We start from the raw sequence: 17,323 nt of genomic DNA on the forward strand, positions 1-17,323 counted from the left end.
GGAAGCTCTTGTATATCAGTAGACATCACATAATATGTGAAATGATTTCTGCTTTCCATGGCCTGGGCATCTTCTTGTCATAAACCCTGCTTCCCACTGTTTTCATTTAACGCAATGCCATGCTAGCTCTCCCTGCTCCCTTGCTGGGAGTGGATACCTTTCACTTGTTCCTTGGAACCCCGTGTGTGTGAAACCCATTCAGAGCTCCAATCGTTGCACAAGCACAGGCTGACGTTTACACATTAGATATTTACACGTAACCTCCAGACTCAGATGTGCAGAGGAGTTATACCGTATTCCAGTCAGTTTGTGCTTTGTTAATGCCTGTAAGAAAATAGAAACCTGGTTAAATTAGTAAATGCTGGATATTTTATTTAATGTGTACAACCAGTATCCGTTCTCTCTTTTGTTGCTGTTGCATAAGGTTGCATTCATTGTTAATTAGGCAGGAGCTTTGAGGCATGGCAGAGAGTGCTGTTGATCTGTCAGTGATTTGCATCTCATCAAGTTTATTATGTAAATGGATCTAGAATCTTTGTAAGGAGTATCCACACAGTGCCTCGGCTATGAAGCAGGCTAGAAGATTGAGGAATATACTGGAGACTAATTTCGGTGTGGGGATGAAATAAAACAGATCACAATACTGGCAAAGTATGAAAAAAACAAAAAACAAGATAGCAATAATAAATCATACAAAACAACTGTAATTTTATGAGTAAAAAGAAATAGTATCTCACCCTATTCCCATACTTCCCTTTTTTTTTTGCAATAGTCTGTTTCACTGGGAGTATCACAGCCTAACCACATCCACCCCTATTTGCTTTATTATGTATTCCTCAAGTAGAACCAGTGCAGAGATACAGATAGCTTCTATCTATTAATCTATTAATCGATATCTATTAATACTGCTATTAATACTGCTTGACCATACATACTGTATTTATAGCAGCGTGCTAGATTAGAATTATTATTGTTATTATTTTTTAAAGTCATTTTTAAATTAGCTTTGTTAGTTTGACACCGGAGGTTGGATTTTTGGTTGAAAATCACCCAATAAAGCAACTAAAAAGGAGGCTTATCCAAACAGGAAAAAGTAGCTTAACCTTTCCCTGTGTAACAAAATGACCCAGGGCTGGAGTCAGGACAGACTATTTACTAAATTAGTAAATCATCCAGGTTAGTGGAGACGGGGATTAACCCCACATACCTGTGGTTAAATACCGGCTGTGCAGCCAAGCAGCCTAGAATAGCAGATCCATGAATACAGGAAGCAGTCAGGTTTATACAGCATGTATCTTGAATTCCCTGGCCCTGTCCTTTTGCTGGGGTGTCACCACCCATCAGGTAAACAGACACTCATTCTTAAAGCTGCAGTGTCCCTCGTTGATGTTCACTGGATCGGTATTCCCTGGTGTCTGTTACCCACAGTCCACCTGTACACGCCACTATCACAAAGCAGACCGTGTTCGTTTATATTCCCCACAAGTAGTTTTAACTATATGGACGCGAGCCTCCTTCTTTTTGCAATCTCAGTGCCTCAACACAGTGGCACAGACAGGTAGGCTTCCTCTACTGCAGTAGGAGGTTATACTCGATATCTTCATGATTTATTATAGCTCAGGAAGAAAAGGGCAATTAAAAGAAGCTGATTACAATGTATTAAAAAGGTGATATGCTCAACATGGGCACATATGTTTACAGCTTTCTTATTTATTTTTACCTTTTCGGAATTAAACCTAGGATTCAGGGGGGGAAAAACAAAAAAAACCTGTAAATGTCATTATTATAGTTGTTGTTACTTAGTACTTTATATGCCAACGTTAAAAAATAATCCTAGGGAAAGTAACTTTACAGGAAGCTGTGTAGTTTCAGTGTCTAATACTGAACAATAAAGAAAACATGTTCATAGAGTTAAGAGAAGCATATTAGTATATTCATTTACTGCTCTGCTGTCTTAAAGTTATCTTTCCCATACTGCAAAACTGAAATAGTTTTACTGGATTGGGACCTGGTTTTCAAGGACAAAAAAACATGACATTGTCTCAATCTGCTCCTCCAATTTGGCACGTCACTGAAGGGTTTAAAGTGAACTGCCATCCTGAATTATAAAAGAAGCAATATTGCGACACATGCAGATCCTTTTGAAGGAGACTTTGAATGGTCACGTGTGGCGTTTGAAATCTGAAGAGGGATACTATTCAAACTGGTAGTATACCACAGCTGCCTTGCATCAGTAAAGAGGGCTGACAAGAACACAGCTTAATAAAGATTAATACTGGACAGCAGAGAGCGGCAACCACACAGGGCAACATGAAGGGAAAATAAATAACAGCGCTGCTTTAGTTCCTTAAAAGACATTCCAATTCGGGACAGCCAGGTTTACTTCATGGAAGAAATGTTCCAGCATTCTAAAGAGCAGGGAGCATAAACACTGTCAGTGGTGCCTATTTCTTAAGGAACTGATATGCAACCACTGTGTCAGGAGTCTGTAAAGAATGTCAAAGTGTTGATCTCTGCACAGTCAGAAGCAATGGGTGAATAATGGGAAGGCTGCTGTCATTTTTTCTACAGCATGTTATTCAGTTAAACCCCCCTGGGGGGGTTATCCATACTTGTATGAGGATTCCCATTTTTCTGCAATGCATAGTAAGCAGCGAGTCATTAACGGCTTGACTTTATCCTCCAAGCCCCAAGGAATCATCCAGTACTCCGTCTCCATGGCAACTATATTGCCATGGTGATTATGCTAACACCTGACCCACCACTCTCCACAATTGTATTGTTACAATGTAATATATACACACACTTTTCCAGTTGAGATGAATCAGTTTTGAAGTGGATACATTAATTCTGGTTTGTTTATCCTTGGACCCAGTTTATGTTAGTCGAATACAGCTGGCTTATACTAAATCAAAAAGAGAGACTGCTTATGAATTCATGCGCCAAGCTGATGCAAAGCTCTCATTGAATACTTTTTTTTGGGGGGGAGGGGGGACCCTTTGGTCGAAAAGTTTTCCTGCTAAGTGTTTCACCACATTGTGCTCAGTTGGTTATGCGTTTTGAGTACTACAGCAAAAGATAAATTAGGTCATTGAACACAGTGTTGTTGGCTGGACTCACGGAAAACATTCTTCCAGGTTTAGAACCCCCAGTGGGTGCTTCGACCGTATCAAATATTGTAAATTTACTTTAGATACTGTCAGGTTAAGTTTGACTTATTGGATAACCAATGTTGTTTATAGCAAACACTGTACTTGCTTAGTCCAAAGGGTGTCAAACTAAGTTTTAGAAAGTTTCAGAAAAACTGTTAAGTTTCAGGTTCTTTGCATTGCAGCCACAGTGTAATTTACTTTCATTGCAATAACATGGTTTTGCTCTAGATTCAGATCTATTTACAGCAATTTATTTCCACTACATCACTTCTGTTCAATTGCTTCAGTGTCGGGTTGCAATATTATGTTGTATAGTTGTTTCTGACTAGCTTTCATTGCTGCAGTGTAATGCTAACTGACTGCACAGTTCCTCGTTGCAAGAAGTGAATTGATGCTTCGACAGTTCTGTACTAGTATAAGCTACACTATAGAGCAGATGGAACACTTCGAGTTGAATAGCCACAGCAATTCTAAAGGTCTCCTATGTACCTCCCGTATTCTGATTTGCTCAGTTTTTGTTTGACAGCTGACAGACCTGCTTGCTGCAGAGTTGATCCCAGGTAATTTCCTCCTTAGACCAGCAGCATGCCTAATTAACACGTTCGGTATCCACCTGTTAGAAAGAGTAGACCATCTTCCAGTAGCATGGTCTACAATATGAATCTGTGGAAAAGGTTGTTCACTGTTGGAATAGTGTTTTTGAGAGCTATACCAACCCCCAGCAACTGGATCTCTTGAGGTCGAAAGCACTTAAACAGAAACTTGAAAATAAACCAGTGCGAGGGCAGAAAGAAAAGCGAGCAGCTTTGTATCAATTTTAATGGCAGGTTGATGATTATAATTCACCAGGGTCCTTTACTTGTATTAATCTTGGAATAAAAATACAGTTACAAAGGAAGTTCCAGGTCCTATCCTGTGCTTTATTGTGTTTAAACCATACCAAAGAGCCCTGGCTCACACTGAGCTATTCATCATTAAGAAAGATATATTGGCTTTGGATCAGTCTGTTTAAACAGCAAAGACAAATGAGTCGTATTGAGATATGAGCTCAGATGAGGCATTCCTTATTGTAGATAATCTAGCTTCTATGGCAGCTTTTCAGCAATGCTTCTGTTTTCATTTAACATAAGCAAAACTCTAGCCTGACGACTGAGGCTGATGCCACACGATGCTGGCAGAAAGCACAACTTCCCTGTCATGTTGATTCTGCTGTTATTGTGTAACTTGATTTATGGTCACACATCAGTACTCTTTCATTTTGAATTCCTTGGAGACTGAATTTGCATCTGGCGCTGTTACACAAGGTCATTGTATGTATAGCTATGGTGAAAATTATGAACATAATTTAGATATTTTATTTAACATTGTGTAATCAAAGAAACTACTAAATGATATTGTAAAAATCTACCAGAAGCCATAATAGTAATACAGCATTTCATGTTAGATTTCGAAATGTCACATTCTTAAAAAGCGGTATGTAATTAAATATGTTAACGCAACATTATTCAGCTGGTTTCATTCGACTTTATGAAGAAAAATGAGTTAATTATATAGGGTGATGCAAAACGTTTGGCCATAGCTGTAGTTATGTGAAATGTTAGCATTAGAATTCATGTCGATATGCTTCTTGCTGTGATTTTGTAGATCCGTGCAACACAACCATTGTCAACATGAGAGATTGGAACCATGTAAAACATTATATTTAAAGAAACCTTTTTAAATCTTCACTACATGGTGTGATCCAGACTCTCAGAGTGGTGTTGAGCTATCTAATCACAATACATTAGGAATGGTCACACTGTGTAGTGCTGAAGGGTCCTGTGCTCATCGCCATGTCCAGATGTTGTGTTGTGCAGACAGGCTGTCCTTGGTGGTGATACCTCTGACATAGGTGGAAAGATCACCCCTTCCACTAATCCATCATTCTAGCATCAGGCTGCCATGGGTCTGACATCTGTTCTCCTTGCCTTGAAGACTGTTGCTTTGTCAAGCACATTAACCACAAGGAAACTTCCTGGCCACAACTAAAGCAACTCGTTCTAGCTGACCTGTCAAGCAAAGCTGACCTTTATTGCTACTAAATTACTTGACATCACCTGCAAATAGTTTTTGCCTGAAAGTGTTCTGTGGCAGTTAAAAGTGACACAAACCTATCAAATAAAACTTAATAGATCTGAATTGCTATTCTAGAACCAGCAGTGGCTTGTCGTATCTACTGCGTGGGTTCTGTCTGTGTTAAGCTTTGATGGCTTTCTGTAACTTGCAGCCTGATTTACACAAAACTATTCACATTCCCTATGATAAACCTGTTATCACAGGTAATACGCGCTTTTAGTCCCAGTGCAAGTATTTTTGTTCTTCGTTTTTTGCCTGCAATGGAAATAAAAAAATCAGAACCTCAGTATCTTTCTGTGTTTTTCTTTGTCTGCAGACCTGTACTGCACACTGGAAGTCGATTCCTTTGGGTACTTTGTCAGCAAAGCGAAGACCAGAGTATTCCGGGACACCACCGAACCGCAGTGGAATGAGGTGGGTAACCCAATACAAATATTCCAGAACTATACATGTACGGTATAGATTCAGATTCAAGATCAGTCATTCTTTTTGTTAATCCCGTTCTTCCCCCAGGAATTTGAGATTGAGTTGGAGGGTTCCCAGTGCTTACGGATCCTGTGCTACGAGACGTGTTATGACAAGTCCAAGTTAAGCAAGGACGACAACGAGATTGTAGACAAAATCATGGGGAAGTGGCAGGTTCAGGTAAGCACAGTGCAATCCTGTAGGATTTCTATTCGCTGGAGGGGATCGGTAGTGCTTGACACTTTTGAGTGGTATTTGTGAGGAATGTTAAACCCCAGGAATGGATGAGATGCACGTTTTGGATCATAAAAATCTGAACATTTCTGTTTTTTACATGCAGGTTGTGCGTTATGCATTATGCATGTTAGGGATTGACGTGTTATTGGGTTGTTGTACAGGGATTGTACAGGGAAGGGATGCAGAGCAGGTTCACCCATTCCAGGTTTTAATACAAGCTTGATTAGCCACAGTGTATAGGTAACAAGCTCAGGCGAGTTTATTAAACTCATAGCAAAACCCAGATTGGATCAAACTGCTATGCAATGGGAGACTTATTTTCATCTCTGTTGTATACTAAGGTGTTTTTGCAAGGTAGTGCTCAACAGGTGCACATTATACAAGAGGAGAGACAGATCTTTAAGCACAAATAAATATACCTTCCAGAGCATCAGTGTTTATTCATTATGAGCACTTCAGGAAATGCCTGTATGATGGCATCTTTGGATTGCATGCAGTTTTCGACAGAGCAGTTGCTGTACAGTATCCAAATCAGTTTACAGTGTACCAGTAAAACTGTTTGTCGATGTTGTCATGTTGTGAAAGCGCAATACAGTGTAAATTAAAATGTGCTGTTATTTACTTTAATTTTAATAAATAGATTTGTTTGATTTGAGTTGCATACCAGAACATTCCCAACAGTACCTGTGATCATTTTGAAAGCTGACAGTTGATACTTTCCTTTCATATAGCAAATTTAGCCTGACCCAAAGTGTAAAGCCTCATATTTATAAATGATAAGGAAAATGATGAAATATCTGCAGTGTGGTTCATCTGTGGTAAATCTGTAAGTGTTTTTTTTGTTTTGTTTTGTTTTTTTAATTTTAATTGTCTTGTATTCTCTCTGGTTATCTGTTTCAGCACAGAGTTACTGAATCAGAAAAAAAATTCAATAAAAATGCATTAGAACAGAGACTGTTTCTGTTGCCACACACGGTTTTAATCAAAAGGATAACTGAGGGGGCTTTGAGCATTGCAGGATAGCTTTCTTGTTGTTTATGCCACTAGTTTGAGTGACAGGGGGAATAATGTTAAACAATTCAGCATTGTTCAATACATTTGACTTTTGACTTTGTGGTATGACGAACATAAAAGCATCATGACAAAATCATAGCATTTTTTTTGCACATCATTAGTTTCGGTGCTCTATTAAAACAGAGAATTGTGTAATATATTCTCACAGGAGCATGGCTTCAGGGGAATCTACCATATTCAAACATTCACAAGTTTGATGTACCCAATACACACACAAAATACAATAAGGATGGGATTTCAGAGTGTAGATCTGTGCACAAGGGGTACTGTAAAAGCAGCCGGGGAGGAATAATTGTGAAAGGAATGTTATTTTAAATGTTTTTTTTTTATTAGTTATTTTACCTTAAATTATTGAATTTTAAAAAAAATGCTATCAATTTATTTTAGGAAGATATAATTCTTTAGTCTAACATTTTTTGTTTAATGAGAACCACAGCATTAAACTACTGTAATAGAGATGCAGGAACTCCCATTGCATAGCAGTGTGATCCATTCCTGAGTTTAATAAGACACAGCTTGTTACCTACTGTATAACACTGTGGACTAACCAAGTTTGGAGTAAAACCTGCAATGGGTGAAACTGCTAGGCAATAGGAGTGCTATTTCCATCCCTGGAGATGTCCTGTATTGCGACTTTTTTTTTTCTTTTTCTTCTAAATAAGGAGCCTTTGCCAGTAAACCTGGAATTCAGTGATCATTACAATGTCGTATTAATGCTACAGCCTTTTAACCACAGTCTTACTGCTCATGTAACACATGACTGGTGAGTTATTAAACAGGTTTTTTTGGTTTTTTTTCCCCTGAAAATCGTATGGTTCCACACACACGCACATGTTCATGACCGTGCAGTAACACAAGGCACCCTTGAAGTAAATGCCTTCCTTCCTGTGAATAAGTCTGTTTGGTGAAGCATGACTGCGAACGGTGAATTTCTCCTTTAATCTCAAAGTGGGGTGGGGGTGGGGGCTTCTCCGTCTGTAATTGGCTCCTTCCCCTTGGAAAGAACTTAGGGAGGAATGGTTGCTTTTAAAGTTTCAATCTGATAGCTCTGTTCTCCAAGCAGTTTTACTATTTTAAAAGGAGAGACCCCCTACACATAACTTTAACCATGCAAACCAGCACTGGTTTTATTTAAACATTTAATCATTTATCATGCGCCCCTTATATAAAAGCTAAAATGTGTGTTGTGTTGTAAGGCATAGGTTAGCATGGTAAAGAACTGAAGCAATGGGCTTCATTTGCTGTATTGTACACTGCGCACATTTTTAAATCGCATACTAATTTGTTGTCATGCTGGAATGTATTGTTTAGTTATTTAACTGTACTCTGTATTTTTTTTATTGTTTTGCCAAGAGCCTTTTTTTTGTTGTGGTTAGGACACACTGCGGGCTGTTCGGTTTGTGTTTTTAAATGTTCCTTGTTTACATCTGGAGTACATTGCCCATGAGGAGAAAAAGTGATTTTAGAATTCTGAAGTATTATGCATTTACATGGACTTACCCACCATTTATATATACAAAAAAAGTCCAACATGTTTGTTGCCATGTATTAAAGAAAATAAAAACCAGTTGCTTTTTCTGACTTCACGGCATTGCAATACATTATTGAACAATGGGGTGGTTAAAGGCATGATGAAATGTTTAAAGTAAGTGTAGCAAGCAACACAATTCCTTAATAATGTCTCTACCATGCAGATATTTTCATTTTACAAGGCTCAAATGTGCAGTTTTGAAAGAAACACATCTTATAGCAAACACGTATTTTCATTTCAAAACATGATATCTGGTAATACACTGGGTTAAAGAAAAGCCATGTTTTTAGACTGTCCTGTACTTCATAGGTCATTTCACCGGGAGAGTGAAATTGTCCCCCCCCCCTTCACTGGCTTCTTTCCTGTCAGTAACCAGTCAGCCCTGTTGACTGACAGGCTTTCAGCCTGTAACATGCTTTGACCCATAAGAAACCACTGAGCAGTTGCGCTGGAACAATTTGTATAGTAGGGATGCTGAAAGACATTTAACAAAACTGTAACCCCTGTATATGATGGAAGCCTTCAGTTGATGTTATGTTACAGCATCAACACCTGTTTATCTATTTAAGTAAAAAAAGAAAAAGAAAACGCTTTAACCACAGTCCTTGCTTCAATTTTTTACAACATTCTTAACATAAAACATTTAGAGCAAACAAATCGTAAAGTAGTGTAAAACGCTGTCATCCACTGAAGTACTGCAATTTAGAAATGTTTACTGTAAAAACAGGTTGAACAGTTGTATTTTATTTACAGTAGTCGTTGTACACAAGGACAGTCAGAAGGCTCCAAAGGTTGACTTGCGATGCTGATTATTTTTTTTCATGAGGCAATGGACATCTAGCATGTCCAGAATGTCACTTTGTCAAGCTGATTTTAGTAGGTGGTGCAAAAAAAAAAAAAAAATGGAATATTCTTTTTTGAGACCTTTTCAATAAGCCGCCTTCTTCTACTGTACACACTCGCAGTTCCAGTTGCTAATTAACTCTCGCGTGATTGCAACCGAATGATTTATAAAATATCCCGCCCTTGCTGTGACACTCGCCGCTGATTGCTCTGTCATAGTGTGTGGTCCAAGGCAATGTGAAAAGACGCAGTGCACTGCACACACACACAATACTCACAAGATTCAGAAACTAGCCGGGTTTATCACTGCACCACAGGTGCACAGCACCACTGTACTTCAAGCCAGGGGGGGCCCGCTCCCCCAGCACCCCTAGTGAAATGACACAGGACGTGCAAGTGCAAACAGATAATCCAAGAATAAGGCAGAGAAACCGAGAGCTACTTTTACCTGAAGTAGTACTAGGTATCATGTTTTAAAATGAAAATACGTGTCTTTCTTTTAACCCTGCACATTTGGACCTATGTGGCTAATCGAAGTGCAAAATGGCTAAGGGTTATGGAATTATTTTGTTAGCTACAATTACTTTAAATGCTTTGAAGACGTGCTCACCTATGGTTTATAATACATTTTCTTACCTCTTATTTGCTTAGTAACCTTATTGCTCTTACCCGTTTTTAATGTTTTTTTTGTTTTTTTAAAACATTTAATTTAAGAAATGAAAATGTTTCAAATGTAACACTACGGATAAACTTCTGCATCCTGGTATCTTTACTTTAGGTCACATGGTCTGTTGTCATGACCTGATTGGGTATCAGGAAGCAGCTGCAGCTTTTTATCTACATCTCTCTCAAAGTGTTGACTTTTTAAATAGTTGCATATTCCAAATAGAACTATAACTTACAAGCATAGAACTAAAATATCTCAAGCAGAAGAAAAGTGATAGTGTTGGCAGGACTAATAAGAGGTGAATCCTGTAAATGTGAAAGACGGCATGTTTTGGTGAATGGGTTTCACAACCAAAGGGATGTCTCAGATTTCAGATTGTTTGTCTAAGTCGTCAAGCTCCTTGGAACCAGCTGCAGGTTTTTGCTTTCCTCCCTTGGGAGTGTTTCTGATTTATTTAAATAGACGAGGTCGAAAATATAAAAAGTCCTTAAATGGTAATAATGCACAAAGATTTTTTTTTTTTGTAATGAAACATTTGGATTTGTGAAGTCAGCAGCAATGACATGGGATCTGATAACGGGTTTGACTGCTTCACTGTACATTTGACCACAGTCCTGAAGATCTTGATTAAAAATGTTCCCACATTAAAATTGACATTAGGTCAGTAATTAATAAATACAAAAAAAACAAACACGATGAATTATTATAGGAAATGTACATTGGTAAATGGATTTATTTGTTTGTGAGTAATTCTTAGTCATTTTAAATGCACAAAGTGCTTAGCAGTTAGTCATTCTTGTGTCTAGTTTGCTAGTCAATGCAATTCAAGATAAATAATCTAAGGTTCCTAAAGATCATGTTGTAGTAGAATAATGTATTACTGTTTTGGACACGTTAGTTGCTCAACCTGTAACTAAAAAGCGGTTGACAGAAGTCTGCTGTATGGCCTTTTAAATGAAAAGGTTACAAGTTTATTGCACAGCAGGTTGGTATTTTAAACCCTGTTAAGAGACGAATAGTGTTTCCAAGTCTTGAGCCACGGGTGACTAAGAGAAGGAGAGTCATCTGAACAGGAGCTCACTACTGATCTAAGGGCTTGAAGCTGATACAGGAATGGCCTTGACCGAGAGGAAGACCACGGGTACAGAGCTTCTCTTACAGTCTCCTCACTGCTTGAGGGAATATTGACTTTAGAGAAATGACCTGGAAACTGAACGCTCTTGTGACGTTCTTGCACCGCCTTCCAGTCAAGCCCCAATTGGTCACTACTACACAGCGGTCAAGCAGCTATGGTTTTACTGTAACAGTAAACACTTATCTGATGCATGAAGCAGTTATAATTGTTTCAACTGGTGTATGTGTTATCTACAAAAAGCTGTTCATTGCTTTTTAACTTGTTCAAGTGTGTCCTTAAATGACATTCTCTTCAACAATTTTACAAAAATAGCAGAGACTTCACCAAAGTCAAAATCTGCATTAGGCATGTTTCTGGACTCCTCCTGGATGATTTACTCAGACACTGCTTATAGTTTTAAGCCACAGTGTTTTACAACTTTTATGCGTTTGTCTATGCCCAGGAGAGCGAAGGGTCTCACGTCAGTCCATGAGAAAGTTTGTTTAGCCGATCTTTCCCGAGCAAACCTTCATAGTCATGTTGGTGACTGTTCCGTTGTGGGGGGTCTAGGTCCCATGACCACAGCAATAGCCTTGTCAAGATTAAGATCTGTTTATATCCCTGAGACAACCCTGAGTGTATCACTGCTGTGAGGAAATCGGAGGTGAAGGATCCACTGAACAGTGGAATTAGACAGTGAAAACCAAACCTGTTTCTTGGGCTTTTGAATGAGTATGTCATCTTTTCTAAGCACAGCTTTCCTATTTATTTTACATTTCATATATATATATATATATATATATATATATATATATATATATATATATATATATACTTATACTGCCACAAACCATAATTAGCTACATGATCTTAGTCATTGGCAAAGTCTGTTGAATCCTAGGCTTTCCTTTGTTTGAGACAAAGCACGCGTTTTATGTAATGTGCCTAAATAAGTATGCATTCAGTGTGCCTGTCAGTAATGGTGTTAAGACAGGGGCTCATCTATCATACAGTGTTTCTGATCAAACTGCATTGTAATGTGTCATGCCACTTTCAGACATTCCCCAGGGCCGGTGTCTAATGATAGTTCAAAAACAACGCTCTGCTTGTCAACAGTGATAGATGGGGAGAGAAACGGCATTGCAAGAGGTGGGGTTAACTCACCGCTTCCTCCACACAAGGGTACGTAAAAAAGGTGTTGCCACTGAGTAACTAATGGGTTCCAGAGCTCTCAGAGAGGCTGGTGGTAATCGCAAGGAACAGAGTAACAGAGGACCTGCTGGGCTCAGTTTTATTGCTGCACACAGGTTTGATTATGATTGTTAAACCCAGCGTGCCTCGATTCAATTCTAATATTGACTTTCCTAATGCGACAGCACATACTATCACATCAGGTTGTTCTCACTGCTGTGTTAGTTTCAGTTTGCATTGCTCAGAGGTGGTTAAAATGATCAAGACACTGGTATGAAACGCACTGAGTTTATTTTATTTAAGTACCAAAAACAGCATTGATTTAGCTGCTCCTGTCTGCATCTAAGGTGTTTAATATTAGCTCAATTTTTCTCTTCCTAAATGAATGCGGGTCCATTTTTCACATTTTTCACTGATTAGTTGCTTGCATGTTTGAATATCTGCTGTACATATAGAGATGTATATCTGACAAACTCCAGTCCCATGACCTAAACATTCCACATAGCCCAGGTTAAAATGCATTTGAATCACTATATTGCAATAGTGCATACAAAGCAGTGGATAATAAGTTACTTGTAAGCAGCATCTATGAAATACAAATAATTTACTACAAATGATTGTATTCTGTGACCATGGTGTTCCATACGAAATAGGGTGACGTTCACAAAGCTTTTAAACAAATGGTATTCTGGAAGAAAAAAAGAAAAAAAAACATGCTATTGTTTATTGGTAACGTTGCAGGAATGTTTCTATCGTCTGGAGCATTATACTGTGTCTTACCTTCACTTTTCAGACTGGTTGCTTAGCATGACCTTCAGAACGTTCTTACTAAACCTGAGGTTCATTTTGCAAAACAAAACCTATAAAGCATTCAGCTCTCTGTATCATACAACCGGGCTCCTTCTTCAGCATACATTACAAGAAATGAATTAGCCTGCTTGTGCAGAACACATGCAGAGGCCACGCTTAATAAAAGAGGCTGTCAGTGTGTAATAGCCCAGAGTCTCGCTCTCAACTTTGCCACCATCCAGCCGTGATGAAACGTAGGCGTCCCCTGTGTTCTCCATCAGTATCTGTATCCCTGAGGGACTCCAGGGCTACCTTTATAAAAGAGTATTGCATGGTCAAGAAGAACAGAGATCCCAAATCATAAAGGAGTTGACAGGCTGTGATGCCACCTGAATTACATTTAAATGTGTAGCCCCAAGGCAGAGAATATAGCTACTTGCTTGTAAATCAGATTGTAGGTTTGTTTGTCCTCCTGAGACTCAAATTGAAGACACTATCCTTGATGTGTGCTATTGGTGACCTTCAAGGGATACTTTATACCATCAACATTTCCCTAATATTTCATTTCTTACCTCTTTAATGTCATGTTATGTGCGCGCTGTATGATTCTCTATTTGTCATGCTTACAAACTATTCCAGCAAAAATGCTTTGAAAAAGACTCATTAGGGCTGAGTGTGGGGGCGTGAGGTGGGGAAGGGTATCAGTGTTGCACAGACTCCAGTGTTCAGTGTTCACCTGTGGGCTTCAGTATACTGCGCAACACTAATATGTTTCCCCACCTCACTTCTCTTAATGTAGCCCTGAGAAGGCTGTTTTGCTGGAATAGTTAATAAGCACATCAAATACTCATCTAGTAAGAAGAAACAACCATATAACGCCAGCAAGAAGAATATAATACATGTTGTCCCAACCTTCTGATAGCTTAATTTCAAACAGTGTGGGGCAGTGCTCGTCTACTCTCCAGGAAGTTGCAGTGTCCCAAATCTGGTTCACTTGTACACTGTAATATTATTACTTTTTGGCTGTGAATATTTCTTTTAAAAGCATGTGGTCACTGAGTCTTGTTCTTGTGCTCTCCATCAGAGACCTGTTGCCTCTACAGGCACAATGAGAAACCGTATTCCACGAGAGAGGAAATAGATAGCCTGGAGGACATTACCTTGTGCACCTGGAGTCCACATCACCTGCGTCTCCAAACGCTTGAGAGTCTGTACAGACTCAACGATGTCTCAGCGAAATGCCTGCAGGTGTTTGCTCTGTCTCTCAGACGCATGCCTTTCTGTTTTGATGTGATTCGTGGCTGAAGAAGCTCCCTTACTCATCCCATGGTTTCATACTCAGCCTTTATCCTAAAGCAAGTAAATCCTTTTAGCAGTCATTTGGTGCTTCTAGTTTGAAAACACATGGATTATGCATAGCTTCACGGCCATATGCACTTTATCTGTAGGAACACTTGTGCTTAGGGGCATGCTGACTAAGGATTACCGGATCTGTAGTGGTTATGCTTTTAAGATTTTTTTAAAGATTTTTTTCTCTGTACTTCTGGTAGAATTGATTACTGAGTCAATTACGTTGTTACAGTAACATAGGGCTATTGAAGTTTCTTCACTAACCCCAAGAGAATATCAGTTAATTATCATAGCGTCTTTTGAAAGTTCTAGTAGTATGTGAAACTTTGCATTCAGTCCTGGTCCTGCCTTCCAGCAATGCTGACCAACATATCTCCAGTAGGATCCTGGTATAATCCTTTTATTACTAACATTAGACATTATTATTAAACTGCGGGAGAACACATTTATTTAGCACCACTTTTATATACAGTAATGATTAATTTACACAAATAAATGATTATATTGAAAGAATCCCAAAAGTGACAAAGTGACTTTTATGTGATTGTATAGAAAAGAAAGAGGGTGTAGATTTTGCTGAATATGGTTATTTCTGCTTCACTGCAAACAAACTGCTGTCTAGTGCACACATCTAAAATATCCATACGTTCATTCTAGGGCAACTGTAGACCTGGGCGCACGGCACGTAATCTCAGTCAATGTTGGTGTATTGTGGCAGGAAGAAATTCTTATTAAGATCGAGCCAGTAACTTCTGTTCCTTATTTAATTCGAAACTCTGCCTTTCAGACAAATGGGTCTGACATCAATTAAATAGAGCAAAGTTCCTCATAACTATCACAGCTATATTATATCTGAAAGCTGGCAGCGAATGCTGTTTCTAATTGCACTCTTAACTTGGCAGCAGCAGTCCTGCCCACATGCTGCTTGTTTAATATGAACCTTCTGGATAAGAGATAATGTAGGAACTCAATAGCTTCAGTGTAACTGATGAAGCATCCTTTGTTGCAGGTACTGTAGGAGGAATTTAGAAATGTAAGAGATCTTGTATTATGGTTATTTTGCCTGACTATTTATTGAATGTCAGTAAAAAAAAAAAAAAACTGCTGTATAAATAATTCAACCACATTTTGATGGTAAAACTTACTGCCCGATGTGAGGTTATGCATAATGCATGTTCACCACAGTAGATGCTGTACCAAGATGATGGATTCAATAGCATGTGACAATCACATTAGACCAGTTTCTATATGGTGGATTTTTATTTCACGGTAACGGCCCTTTTGTCTGCATTGTCCTGGTGTTTGGCTCAGCAGGTATGCGTTTTCGGGTTGGAACACAAACAAGCAAGCCCTGATGATATCGTGCTGTACACATTGAAACATGTATCTGATTGTTTGCACAGAATAATGCTCTGCTCAGAAATAAACAATGCTGAGATTTGGAGCCTCGCTGTCCAGAACAAACCGAGCTATGGAAATTGCTGTCTGGCACCAGTTATGCTCTGATAGCAGGACCTTGGAAACAGATTATTCCTGGTTTTCTAAACATGGGAATCAAGATACAACAATCACAGCAAGTATAATATTATAAAAACACCCAAGACTGGAGACGATATTTATTTAAGCAATTATTTAATTAATAGCTTTTAACATTCTTTTTTATGTCCTCACTTTTAGCCAAAGCATATTCACCCCATATTGCTATCTATAGTCAGCGACAAAGTTTGGGAGGGGCTTATCATGAATACATCCTGTGATATACAAACTTCAGACAGTGCTATCATACACAATGGGAGCATGTTTTGTACAGTAATTATAATTTTAAAGGCAACTATATTTTAGTGCCTATATCTTGGGTATAAAAACATTTTAAGTACCATTCTACTAGTGTAGGTAGCTATTTAGCTACCTTATCTAAATGCCATAGCCTGGGTTTATTTTTACTTTTTATAAACAAAGGTGCTTGTTATGCTGTTGTAAAAACCCTGTCCATTCATTGAGCCTTTTGAAAAGTGAGAAGCAGGCTAGTAATTTGCCGTGGCTGTCTGTGCTAGTGAATCTAATGGTGCAGACGTAAACATTGTCATAGAAGCTGTGTGTGTCACCTCTGACCTGGAGGAATGCTGCAGTTTTGTAAACTGAGTGTGCTGCAGTCTTGGCCTGATTCATGATGATCTGGAGAACAAATTGTGCCTAAGGACTGTAGGAAATGACGGCTATGTTTACTCTAGGGTCCGCTGCAAATTAGACAGTGATTCAGAAATGAACCCTGACTTCAGACAGTTCACTATTTTTAAATACGAATGCCAGGAATTCTCTGTGTGTGAGCAGCTGATTCAGAACTCGTTTCTTGCTTCACTTCCACTTGATAATTCGTGTTTAACACAGAATTAAGAATGATTTTTTTTGTTTGTTTTTTATTCTGTTTTAGTAGGCTTGCTCAATTGTGAGTATACACATGAAGTTTAGAAGGCAGTTCTTGCGTTACACTTGAATTGAATGACTTTTTTTTTTTTTTCAACCAAGGGGACCCTTATAACCATTGGGGCGAACCTTTTTATTTAATTCATGTGCCTCATTCCATCCATCTACAAAGCTGGACTAAAAAAAAATACCAGTGAATTCAGATGGGTTATTAAAGGGTATATAATGACTTTTCATGATGCATGTAACACAATCTGAATATTTTCAGTTTTCATTTCAGTTGACTGATTGGAAAGTATTGCTGTAGCTCCCCTGGATCCTCGTTAAGCAAAATACAAACAGACCGCCAGAGCCATTTGCCTGAAGAACCC

At 38.6% G+C, this 17,323-nt stretch overlaps 1 protein-coding gene across 5 annotated transcripts in view; it reads left to right on the plus strand.

The window, feature by feature from the left end:
• The window catches only part of LOC117430827 (active breakpoint cluster region-related protein-like), a 130,292-nt gene that overhangs the window by 86,633 nt on the left and 26,336 nt on the right, over positions 1–17,323 (plus strand). For all 5 annotated transcript variants that reach the window (XM_059001012.1, XM_059001013.1, XM_034051328.3 and 2 more), the window contains 2 exons: positions 5,584–5,681; positions 5,781–5,912. In XM_059001012.1, coding sequence (XP_058856995.1) covers positions 5,584–5,681; positions 5,781–5,912 — 230 coding nt within the window. The remainder of the gene's footprint in view (positions 1–5,583; positions 5,682–5,780; positions 5,913–17,323) is intronic.

Source organism: Acipenser ruthenus, chromosome 26, assembly GCF_902713425.1.
Source record: "Acipenser ruthenus chromosome 26, fAciRut3.2 maternal haplotype, whole genome shotgun sequence".
Taxonomy (NCBI): domain Eukaryota; kingdom Metazoa; phylum Chordata; class Actinopteri; order Acipenseriformes; family Acipenseridae; genus Acipenser; species Acipenser ruthenus.